The 12,703-nt window shown below is 33.5% G+C and overlaps 1 protein-coding gene and 1 pseudogene across 1 annotated transcript; one reads left to right on the top strand and one right to left on the bottom strand.

Annotated features, from left to right (window-relative positions):
- The first annotated feature begins 6,683 nt into the window (after positions 1-6,683).
- LOC146168136 (uncharacterized) lies at positions 6,684-11,447 on the top strand (annotated as a pseudogene).
- A 133-nt stretch (positions 11,448-11,580) lies between these two features.
- On the bottom strand, positions 11,581-12,315 carry LOC146168135 (uncharacterized). Its single transcript, XM_083386222.1, has one exon. It carries the CDS (start codon positions 12,313-12,315, stop codon positions 11,581-11,583), a length of 735 nt encoding a protein of 244 aa, XP_083242348.1.
- Between the last annotated feature and the right edge of the window lie 388 nt (positions 12,316-12,703).

The following is a 12,703-nucleotide window of genomic DNA, read 5'->3' as shown; positions in this document are numbered from 1 at the left end:
GGGTGCTTTTACCGCCACAAATTTAAATGCGAAATCTTGAGGCAGTGTACGCCTCTCTGTTAGCACCTGTTGTGCATCTTGCTCCAACCAACATACCAACATCAGGCCGAAACAACTAGTAAAACTTTAATTTAATAGTTTGCGTATTAGGCACATAATAGTGTTTTTCATATTGTTTAAAACTACAGATTTAAAGTCTGTTTTAACAGTGATTGCTCGGACCAAGCCATGGTAAAAATTTACCGAGTAAAAGTTTACAGAAGTAGTGCAAACCATAGGCGTTAAACCATATTAAGAGAATGATAATATTTTCTTTTCAAACACGTAAGCTGGTCAAAATGTAATAAAATGGCCATACGCATTATTAAAAAAATATAAAACATACAATATCAAAAAATAAGGAAAAAAATCAAGCCCTGAAAATATACCCTTTGACAAAATATACAACAACCGCACCCCCGTCTATTTTTTTTATGAAATTACCTTTGAAACAAAAATCCTGAATCCAATCATGCTTCTTATGCTTGTCAAAATAGTGTTAATTACGTTTTTTTAAAAATAATTACAACTTACATTGTGTGTATATCAGATCCTCCATAAAAAAAAAAAAAAAAAAAAAAAATATACACAACTAGACAGGGTGTGCGTTTTTATCTTGCCAGGAGGTATTTCGCAGTTCTACTATATTATATCAGGGGTTTAGCACTGTTCCGTTATATTTTACCAGGGGGTTATTCCTTAGTTACTCTATCTTCTTCCAACGGGTCTTACTTGTCAGTTTCCATATACTCCCAATGTTGTGTCCCGTTTTGGTGCTTTAGCAGGCAAAAGCGGATGTGGCCCGAAGTTGAGGATTATGAGTTAAGTATGGTGAACTTGTACACGATAGGTTGGCCAGTGTTTTTTGTCAAATAAGTTCATTTTAATGAAAACAGTGTCTGACGGTTTAACTTCAGGATATAACGAATAACATAACTGATTGTTTTATGGGTGTTAAATAACTGGGTGGGGAGACTCGTGGTGACTGACCATTGGATAAATGTTGCTTATGAAATTTATTACCGTCCAGTTGTGCATTGTAGACATTTTTATTAATGTCGTGTCGTGCAGAATTTTTATTTTATGAAAAAAGTCAAATTAATTTCTATATTTTTGCCCTCATAGGTTAATTATTTGAGGTTAAAGTCAAAATTTTGCTGCGAAGCAAACCCATAGTTTGTCTTTAGAAATAACAAATATTTAACAATTTTTTCTTTCACCTCTATGCTCCTCTAATTGTGGGACAAAAACCAATAGCGTGACGTCATCGTTTTATTTTTTTTACAGCTTTTTATTTCTTTACACTCCTGTCTAGCGGCAGAAAAACTCCAATACAGAATTCGTTCATATCGCATGCTTTATTCAGCTCATGAAGCGAAGCGATTGGTTTCCTGCTGCGATTTATTGTCCCGCGCGTGCAACGTTCATTGTGCGAAGTGGCTTGTCTTAAGTAAAATAACTTTTACTGATCAATAAAATCACTTCAATTTCTATATTTTTGCCCCCATAGGTTAATTATTTTGTGTTGAAAGTCAAAATTTTGCTGCGCAAGCAAAATAATAATTTGCCTTTATAATTGAAAAATATTTAAATAAATTGTTTAATTAATTAGATACCTTAAAATACAAAAAAAATCAAATTTTAATTTTTGCACCCCCAAAATACTCCCCTTTTTCCAAGAGGTAAAATTTTTGTTTTAACATCAGCTTTAAATATTTCTCTAACATTTGTGAAATTTTCAGATTTATATGTTATTTCCTTGTATTGTAAATATATCATCAAAATTAGTTTTGTTACTTAACCTTGAATATGACATGTAACCTATATCATCCATAAATAGCCTCGAAATTTGATCCTAAAGTTAAAAAAAATAAACCACAATAAATTTGCGTTTATTTGTTTTAATCAACATTTTTGCTAGAACGAGCACACAACAAACATTCGAACATTGCTTGATATAATGCCATTCATCAATATGGTCTGGCAAAATCCCAAGAGTTGCTATTGAGTGTTGGCGCAATAGACGTATTGCTGCACAAACGACTCAATGGCTGTATGGCTAAAAATATTTTTTTCATTTTTTTAAGGAAAATAAATTCAACGCGCAAAAAATAACAATTTTCCTACCAGCCGATCAGGTTTTATGTTTATATTTAAAGGACAAAAATACCATTAACAAAAATGCATTTGTATAGATCAAGTATATACTTAAAACTTTATAGAAAATACAATTGTACACATGACTTTGGACTAAACATATCGTCAAAACGGGATTAAACATACAGTACTGCAAAGAAATATAACATTGTTGGTTAGGTAAATCAGGTTATATGCAAAACAACCTAAATCCTTAAGTCGTTTTCAACGAAAAGAAAGTCATCAATCAAACAAATTTTAGCAAGGCAAGCATAAATCAACTAAATGCTGCGGAGTCGGACTCGGGACTTGACGGAGTCGGTTTGTTTGGCTGGACTCGGGATTCAAGTAAGGCCAGGTAAAAAAACTCCCCGAGTCCCGAGTCCGACGTGCGCATGCGCAGTTCCAATTTTTTTAACTGATATGGCCGCCAACTGTAAAGGCGGAATAGCATATGGTGGTTATTTTCCAAAACCATGTATTGTGAGTGGATGAGTTATATCACACCCAAGCAAAACCACAAAGGTTGTAAAAAAATCCAAAACAACTTTATTCAACAAGAGCAGAATACTATAGTTACGCAAATAGTATCGTCAGTTCTGCTAAGTTATAAAATTATTTCATCAATTATATCGAACCCCTTATAAATTGCTGAATATCTACCGTATTTAGTTAAGTAAATTAGCGGAGTACAGGATGTATAGTTAGATCCGGACTCGGGACGTGTTCTAAATTCGGTCTTATGGCTGGAGTCCTTTTGGTCTAAGGATATTTTAGGAAGACCGTAATACCAGAAGATAAAAAATTGTAAAACGTCAAAATTTTGGCGCCGGCGGCGCGTTTAATTATACATCGCCCATTTTTCCCAGGGCAGCCTGGAAAAATACCTAACGTTGTCTATTGTCGATCGTCATATATTTCGTAGGTGTGTCGCTGATTTTTTTTTAGCTCTGTTGGTGGTGCCGCAAGTGAAAAAAGGTTGCGAATCACTAACACAACCGCTGGCTTGCCAGCCGAGCATGCTTTCAGAAATTCCGTTGTTGAGCAATACAAGTGATTCATCGCTGTGCAATTGAGCTTTTCAAATTACCGTTATTGCGATGCTTTGTGATGGTAAAAGTGAATTTCTGTTAATAAAATTACTGATCTTAGATTTGTTACAAAATAATATCCAAGTATACTAAGTAGTGTAGTAAACTTAAATACATAGGTCATGCATGAATTTGGCTTGATTTATTGACGACATTTTATATTGATTGCTTTCATATTTGACGTTCTTATGACAAGTGTTCAGCTCTGTTCGACACTAGGACTCTTTTCTGTTAGACCAGGGTGGTCAAAACCCAGGCCCACATGTGGCCCGCGACATAATTTTTCGTGGCCCACGAACACTGTTGAATTAATGTAATGCGGAATTATTGTAATGAATTATTTGTAATACCTTTAAGGGTTCAAAGAAATATGAGTGATGAACGAACAGCAAGCATACTGCAATTGTTTGGGTATGATTACATTTTCCTGTTATATCATTAAATAAACCAGATCCTATCGCTCACAAAATTCGGACCCAAGGGGTGGCAAGAACGCCTATTTTTTGGTATGTGTCAGACCAGTTTAGGAAAAGCCGCAGTGCGTCCTATATGTAACTTTCTAAAATGGATGATTTGCAAACTTATAAGTTATATTTGCGTTTTATTTTTCGTCTTTTTGATGTGAACATTAAATAAAAAGTATGACCCTATATAAATTACTATTAATGAAAAAAATAAATAAACGATAAAATATATCACGCTGCTGAAAAGTATTGTCTTAGAGGTTTTCATTGTGACTTTAGGCTAACGCTCTGACCCTTTCTAAGATGCAATTTTACCCAAATTTATCTGGTTAATACATTTTTGCGCGAAATGATAACGTCTTTGTAATTTAGCGATTGTGTATTATGCAACATCGCTCTTTAAACTTTACTAAGATACGTACGATTTCCGCGAACATTCCAAGCTTATAAAAAGCAGTCTTTTAAATTAAAGGTTTTGTGAAATACGCAGACTTTTCGCGCTTCGCGCGCACTATTTTCCCCAGTCTCAATAACACTCCATTTCATTTGCGCACAAGTACGACTATAGCAGCAAATTTCTGGAGCTTATTAGTCTTTGACGATGCTTTGTGACGTCATTTTTTAACATTAGATGCCCCGATCAAACAAAAATCGTTGATCCGCTCCTGTAACCTGATGTTTTTGGCCCGACAAGAATATGCATGAAATATTGTGGCCCGCGATTCTGCCAACCTTGGACCACCCTGTGTTACACCATCCTTTCAGATCTTTCTAATATATTGCCGCATAAGATAAGTTCCCAGCGGATTTTTATCACTGATCTCTATGAAACCTGGATAGCGCAACTAGTGGTTAAAAATTGAAGCCAATGGGATGGTTTCCGCCACTAGAGGCGTTGCGTGAGTCAGATGAACAGTTGTGAGCGCCTATCTTTTACAATGGTTATCCGTGGTTTTCAATTACGTGTTTTCGCGCTTTGTTTTTTGTAGAATCTATTGTGAAGCTAATTATTCGTTTTAAGTTAACTTTAATTAATATCTAAAATCACTTTTTATTCGCAATTTCTTCAAATACTGGTAGCGAGAAGTTGTTAAACATGTACTGTTACAACTTTAATTTTGTACTTAAAATAGGGTTTCGGTTAATACCAGGAAGCATTTGCGTCAACTTTAAATTATAAATAAAATGTAATTAGAATACTTAAGGTCAGCTAGTTCCAAACAAAGCTGAAATAAGCATTTTTATGAGGGAATATTGTAGTTTTTTGTGGTACTGCTGTTTTTTAACCTATAACTTTGCATTTTGCAAGTTGTTTCATTCACACTTTTTAACAGACATTTTTAATTCAAAAATATATCTTCTGTATAGTATTCTAAAGGACATTGTATTGCTTGTGCATAAACTTAAAATTTTCATCAGATATTTCTTTTGTACTCAACATTAATTTAACACCTTTTAATACAAGATACCTCACATCTTAGGAAATATTCGAGTGATCCACATCCTTTTAAAAACAACTAACTATTTATACTGTTATGAAATAGGTGTAATTTTGTAAATGTTATCTTATTATAACCTTTCTTACAAGTGACCCCATGTGGTTTTACAAAAGTTGAATTAATATAGCCTGGAGCCCTAGAGCAGACACTATCATGCAAGCTTGTGCATTTGGCTGAAAAATCAGGCACTTGTTGAATTCCAAAGAATATTTTGGCTATAGAACTGAAATCTTACATCTTGACAAAGAAACCGTATATTTGTGGAAGAACGCCAGGACAATGAAAGAAGTTTGTCAGTTTCCAATGTTACAAACAAGTCACAACTACAATGAATCTTATCATTCTTCAAATAGTAGTCAAATCTCTAGAATAATATTGTACTGATTTTAATATGAAATTTAGTAGAATGTTTTTTATTTGTGGTTTTGCAAGCATCAATTTAATTCGCAGCGTTTAGATCAACTGTAAAATTTTGTTTCATTTCGTATCATACAAAATATAAATGCATATTATGAAGTTTAATAAAACAAGCAAAACTGTTGACTTTTTGTTAGGTGTGAACTGTAGTATATGACATCAAGAACATGATTAAAAGTGTTTTTTTAAGGCTTGTTTCTCATCTCCCCTCGTAGAAATTATATTTCCAGATTTGTCTGATTTGATTCCAAACCTATAAAAAAGATATAAATAATTTTTATAAGATAATGATTATTATTTATTTCAACTACATCAAACACTGTTAAAGAATCCCATAACTTATAACAAATTAATTTAATCAGCGAGCACTAGAGGTAGAAAATAAACTTTTACCTGTTACATCACTTGGAAAGCAGCATCTGCTTAAATTGTATTCCAGTACCAGTTTCTTTAGTTCCATAAATTGTTAACCCAGGGAGAGAATGCATAGCAGGTTTAATATTACCAAACTAGTATTTTCTAGAAGTTTACACAAAATTCTCACTAACTTCAGAAAATTATAAACAACATTATTAGTAAAAATTGACCAATATATCTAACTTTATTAGGGTAAACCCTTTCACTTGGTAAATGCATGTTAGTTTAATGCACTTTCTGGATCAATAACTAGAAGCTTACCCCAAAACATACCACAGCCACCTTGCCAAACAAATTCTCGTGAAAGATTTTCTGAGTGTGACAACAAGCTAAAATCGTGAACTAACTTAAATAACAATCCAGTCTTTGATTCGGGGAATGGAAAAGGCGTAAATTACAACAACTTATTGCCAGGACAGTTTGATGACTGGAAAAAGCAATATTCACATACTTGTCTTTGCGATAAAAATAAAAAGATGGTCTGATAGTGACTACAGGGATAAACTTATCAGTTAAACCGGTCAAAATGTCGCAAACGGCCCTAATAACTGAATTATCGACCAAATAGTGCCAGTCTCAGACCAAAGAGCTTTAAACCAATGAGTGGAAAGCTGAGGAAAATGGCGAATTTGTTTGGTCGTCTGTCACACTCTGGTGCATATGAAGAAACAACAAAGTTTCAAGGTCGTATAGTAGGCTCGTAGTTCTGTTCGTGCCATAAACAGCCTCTGATTGGCACAGGGTTAGGCACATTTTTTGCCTAGGATCGCCAAAAAAGTGTTGAATAGATTGGCATGGCTTTTCAACCCTGATTTGAGTTTAGGCTAAGTCATTTAGCCGCGGTATAGAATCCTACCACAACGCAAATTATTTGGGTTAGGGTGCGGGTTAGCGTTTGGGTTAGGGTGGGTCAAGAATTACTATTAAATAATGAGTTAATGACTATAATAATACTTGACCCACCCAAACGCTAACACTTACCCTAACCCAAATATTGTGCGTTGATTTAATACCTGTGGTAGGATTCTAGACCAGCGCCCAAAATCGTACTACAACGAAGCGAGCCGAAATTAAAATATTCAAAGAAGAATCCTACCACAATTTTGTCTGGGGGTGATATTGCTATTTGGGTAAGGGTGAGCGTATTTTTATTAAATTTATTTCTTGTTGCAATTTTTATTACACAACTCGTTTCGTTACTTTAAAAAAACTATTAGGATTCTAGACCAGCGCCCAATTTGTTTCTCAAGAAATTGTTTTAATTCCAATTTATGTAAATAGTTTATTGTGGAAATCCCTCATAGGCTCCAAGTTGACTATATAATCAAAAAATGTGTCTTGGCCCTGTAAAATAGTTCTTAAATAAACGCTGTTTTACCAATAGTATGTATCAGTAGACTATATCCTAATGTTACTCTTTGTGATAGAAATACTCGGATCTTCTCAATTATATTTAAAAACTACATTGAAAAATTATGTCACAAATGTGCTGTCTGCCAAACTGTGACAATAGAGCACCTGTTGTATCTCTATTTCATGTCCCTTGCAAAACGTTTTGTAAAAATGATCAAGTTGAATGGGCTACTAACCTGGAAAAGATTATATTAGGATTTCGGAACGACTGCCATATCTTGGGTTTATATAAACGAGATGCTGTAAGGATTTGTTCTAGTCACTTTCATTCATCTGATATAATATCAAGTAAGCAATTTTTTTTCTCGATAATTAAAAATTTTTATCAAAAGAAAACTATTTGGTATGTAAATAGGAGTTTAGACATTTGCTCTATGGTAATCTTTTTAAGTTATAAAATTAATTAATAATATTTTTTTACTATTATCTAGGAGGAAATAGAAGGGAATTGAAAAATGGAGCAATTCCAAAATTACAATTGCCAATAAAACAAATTGGTAACTCAATACCCAAAGAACGACCTGCTCCTAAGGCGAGAAGCACTTTGCCAACTATTTATAATAATTCGTTTGCTAATCTTGTTGGTAAAACCCAAAAAATCCCCTATGGTTGGAAAAAGATCGTGGAATCTGAATTTGTTTCATTTAAATTGGAAGATGACCATGATCAGTTTAAGTTTCATGTTCAAGTCGACATGAACTTAAATTTGTATGCCAGTTATTATGGGTGGGGTGCATCACCAGAAAGTAATGTCAGACTTCTTGATGTTACAAAAACCACTATTTACAATGTTTTGTACTCTGTTTCGGAGTATAAAATATGTAAAGGTGTCACTCTTGAGTCTGATATTACTGCTCACTATATAACAGTGGCAGCCAACCCATGTGGACCGAAACTATCACCAGAAGTTTCAATAATTGCTAAACGGTGAGCAACTTTTGTAATTATTCAAGTCTTATTACATGTAAAGAACCAACGGACTAATGTTCCATTAGATCTTCTGCATGCAAGGTTTTTGTACAAGGTGTGGACCAGTGTTCGACTTGCAAGGAGGTTGATTCCAAATTTATAATAAGAAAACAACGCAGGGAGCGGTATGAGAAAAAAGTTGGAAAGACACCAGTCCAGCGTGTCCAGTATGGTCACAATCTTCCATCAAGGGTGCAGAGCACCATAAATTTAAAAGATGCTAGGTACAAGCTGCAAAATAAAACCAGAACACCATTTTAAGCAAACTTATACAAATCTAAAGGACATGCTAGCCAGTATAATGATGTCTTTAGCATGTTTTATATTAATGCAAAGGTACAGCTTGTGTATTTTAATAGAATCGAACGCTTACATGAGGAAGTCCAGAATTACCTTAGAAAAGAAAATGAATTAGTTACCGTTGAAGAAGACTTGTCTAACGATCTCAAAATAATAATGGATAAAGGTAAAGATGTAAAAAGTTGCAGTGAAATTACATTCCTATTAAACATTTTATTCTACACTATTTTAGAAAGGCTATTGTTTAAATTGTTGTATATGTAGGTAAGACAGGAAGATAAGCACGAGTTATATCTTTTAACACTATAGTATATTTTATATATACAAGATTGGTTTAGCATACTGTTCCCCAGTTAAGTGTACAACACTTTTAAAACCTTCCAAACATTTAATATTTTTATCAGCTCGCAAAAACAATGAACTTGATGAATTTCATCAAATATTTTGGAATGAACAAATCAAACTGCAAGATAGGAAGTTGAAAGGAGAGCGTTATCATCCTGAAATTATTAAGTAAGTATGCATTTTTTCCATATTTTTATTTAAATAATTTCTGTAGTAATCTGTAGGCATATATTTATAGATTTTGCTTAAGCCTTGCAATTAAAAGCAAGTCCGCTTATGAGGAGCTGAGGCAATCTGGCTTACTTCGTTTGCCTAGTTCTCGTCTTTTAAATGATTACAGGTACCATATTAAATTATATATTTTTAGTTTAAGAAAAATATAGGTATTTTATAAACAAAAGCGATGGTAGTCTAGAATCCTACCACTTTGTTTTTTACAGTAACGAAACATATTGTTAAAAATAAAATTACATGGAAGAAACAAACATGATGATTAATATAATAAATAATACTTGACGCACCCAAACATTAACTCGCATGCTAACCCAATTAATGTTAGCAATATAAACCTCCGGACGAAAATGTGGTAGGATTATCAGTCTATTTAAAGGTATTATGTTTTTTAAGAAATGTCTTTCGGACAAAGCCTGGCATTCAAAAGCACGTTATGGATGAATTGGATGTCAGAAGTCAAAAACTTTTACCGCACCAGCGATATGTTGTTATTTCTGTAGATGAAATGAAGAGTAAGCATTTTGTAACTGTTCTAATTAAACAAAACATTTGTTAAAAATTTTGTATTTTTCCCAGTTAAAGAAAACATTGTGTATGATGCAACAACAGATCAAATGGTTGGTTTTGTTGAACTTGGAACACGTTCTCAAAATACAGATGTTGCAGCATCTCATGCATTGCAGTTTTACATGCGCTCCATAATGAGCGATTTTTCAAGGCCGTTGGCATTTTATCCAACCCATAACATCAATGCATGCCACCTTGCAAGTATGTTTTGGGAAGTTGTAAGAGAATTAAAAGCGTGCCATTTTTCTGTTTTAGCTCTAGTAGCAGATGGTGCTTCTAGCAACAGAAAAATGTTTTCACTGCTTAATAATTTAAAATTGGAAATTCCTTACAAGTGTTGTAATGTGTACAACCCAGATGTTCCAATCTTTTTAATATCTGACCCTCCGCATTTATTAAAAACCGCTTGTAACAACGTAAGATCAAGTAAGCCATCATGTACCAAAATGTTAAAATATGATCAACATTTTATCTTGTGGGACCATTTTTGTCGTGTTAAACACGGGCCACTTTTCCAGTCAAAGCTATGCAAAAATGCGGGTTTGCTATGCTGCCCAGCTTTTGTCTGGTAGTGTCGCAAGTTTAATGGAAAGCAGAGGTGGCGAAGAAATGAAGCGGAGTGCTTGGTTTGCAAGGCTAATGAATAAATGGTTCGACCTAATGAATACTCGATTAGGTGGAGGGTATAACAAAGATTTGCAACCTTATCGTTCAGTAGATGATGATAGGCTATCTTGGCTTAGTAATGATTTTTTGCAAGAGTTAACTAAGTGGAAGGAGAGCAGTAGCAACTTGACGCCGTTAGAAAGAAAGAAAATGTTTTTGAGCCAGCAAACATATGAAGGGCTTGTCATGACAACAAAAAGTATGGTTGAATTAGTGAAATTTCTTATTCTGTTAAGCCCTAAAAATTCATACATAATAACAAAAAGAATAAACCAAGATCCGTTGGAAGCCTATTTTGGAAAAATGCGCCAGCTTGGGCGCCGCAATGAAATGCCTGATATTAATCAATACAGCCAGTTTGAAAATATAATTTCTTGTCAAAACAGATTAAGTTTGTTAAGGGTTCAAATGTGCATCATTGTATCAATTGGAAAGATGGTGCTACCTCTAATGCAAAACTACCTAAAAGAAGAAAGCTTACTGTATCAAAATTTCAGTAGTCATCAGTTTAAGCACGTAAGATCTAGGTATGCAGGTATAATATGGCTATTGGCGAAAGGTCCTGCTTTAAAAAACCTAATGACTGCAAATGGTTACCTCTTGGGTGCAGTTGGAAATACCTAATCTAAATGTTCATATTATATAAACATTAAATTTAACTTTCTGAAAAATTGTACAACTTCTATATTTTAAAGGTATATTGTAAATGTACATAGCAATGTTTAAATCAGTTTGTATTTGTTTAACAACCAAGAAATATAAGTATGCAATATAAGAAAATTTTGGCTTGCGAAACATGAATATGTGTAAAACAGTGTGTTTATAGATAAGAGATAGTGCAAATTAATGTTACTAATATAGTTTTTTAATGTTATCTTTACCAGATATAAAAATATGTTTGCAACAGGCAAAATCACATAAAAACTATACAAGCACAACAGAACTACAAAAAACAATATAATGTAAACAGAAAATAAATGGTACTACAAATGTATACAAAAACATTATAAAGCTACAGGTGACCTATTTTTTTAGAGATTTTCGTAAGCTAACATTTCGATCTTTTTTTAATTGAAGATCCGAATTAATTGTTTTGGCTTTTTGATAACATCTAATTTTTAAAAAGAAATGGCAAATTTTGTTGGCAACTTCTATTAGAATTTTGTTGTCCTCATTTCCAAAGTCACAAAGTATTCTATTAACAACATTGCAATTAATATTTTTATAAATTTTCTGCAAAACATCATTGTGGTTATAATTGCGCCGAAACTGAACCTCAAAATAGGCTAAAAGATCTGTCATTCGTGCTTTTGGTACCGTTAGCCTTCCATATGTGTCATTATTTAGTGCTGAAATAAGCAAGCCTTCTGAAAAATTAGCTTCTGGGTCTTTGAGATCTAAAATAATCTGTAAATGGGACTCTTTTTTGCATGCCTTAGATAATTTGTGCAAAATATATCCACCAATATATTCCAAAATATGCCGGTCATCAACAGTAATAGAATTTATTTTTTGATTTGTTTCCAGATCTAACTTCTTAAACTTTGCTTTGTATTTATCAAACAATTTTCTTGTTAAATCTAAACTGTCATCTCTCGATAAATGTTGGAGGAGGTTAGGAATGACAAACATTCCATCTATGCTGAATTTTAAAAGAAGAAAATTGCCGTCTGGTTTTGATCTGAAAATAGTAAAAAAATATTCCCAAGCTTTATCTGGCATATTTAAAGCTCCTCCCCCAACTTGGCTCCACCACATCTTTATCTCCTCCACTAACAATTCTTCGTAGACCTCCTCCACACTCTCACTTTCAAATTTTATCTCTACGACTCCAGAAAATTCATCCTCAACTTCGTTTAAGATAGCTTCTAGCTGCCGTATTGTAGCTCAGTCCAAAAATATATCAGAACCAGAACTACCCTCAACACTGCTCATTTTAAAAAAAGTGGTAATAAACCTAAACCTTTATAACAATTTAATGAAAGGTTGTCTATTTACACATTTTACTGGTTGGTATATAAACCAGAGAAGTGGTTTTCGCAAACAGCATAACAATTTTAACAGCAATAAAAAACTTCACACGTTTCGCTTATTCCTTATAACAGGAAATATTGCGTAACTAAGACGTAACCAAGGTTTTCTTCAT

Source organism: Ascidiella aspersa, chromosome 1 (assembly GCF_963924565.1).
Source record: "Ascidiella aspersa chromosome 1, kaAscAspe10.2, whole genome shotgun sequence".
Taxonomy (NCBI): Eukaryota; Metazoa; Chordata; class Ascidiacea; order Phlebobranchia; family Ascidiidae; genus Ascidiella; species Ascidiella aspersa.
Note: the sequence above shows the minus strand (reverse complement) of the source record. Positions and strands in the feature narration are given on the sequence as shown.

What these genes read in the sequence shown, in the direction of transcription:
- LOC146168135 (XM_083386222.1), bottom strand. Translation starts at nt 12,315, where the DNA reads ATGTGGTGGAGCCAAGTTGGGGGAGGAGCTTTAAATATGCCAGATAAA.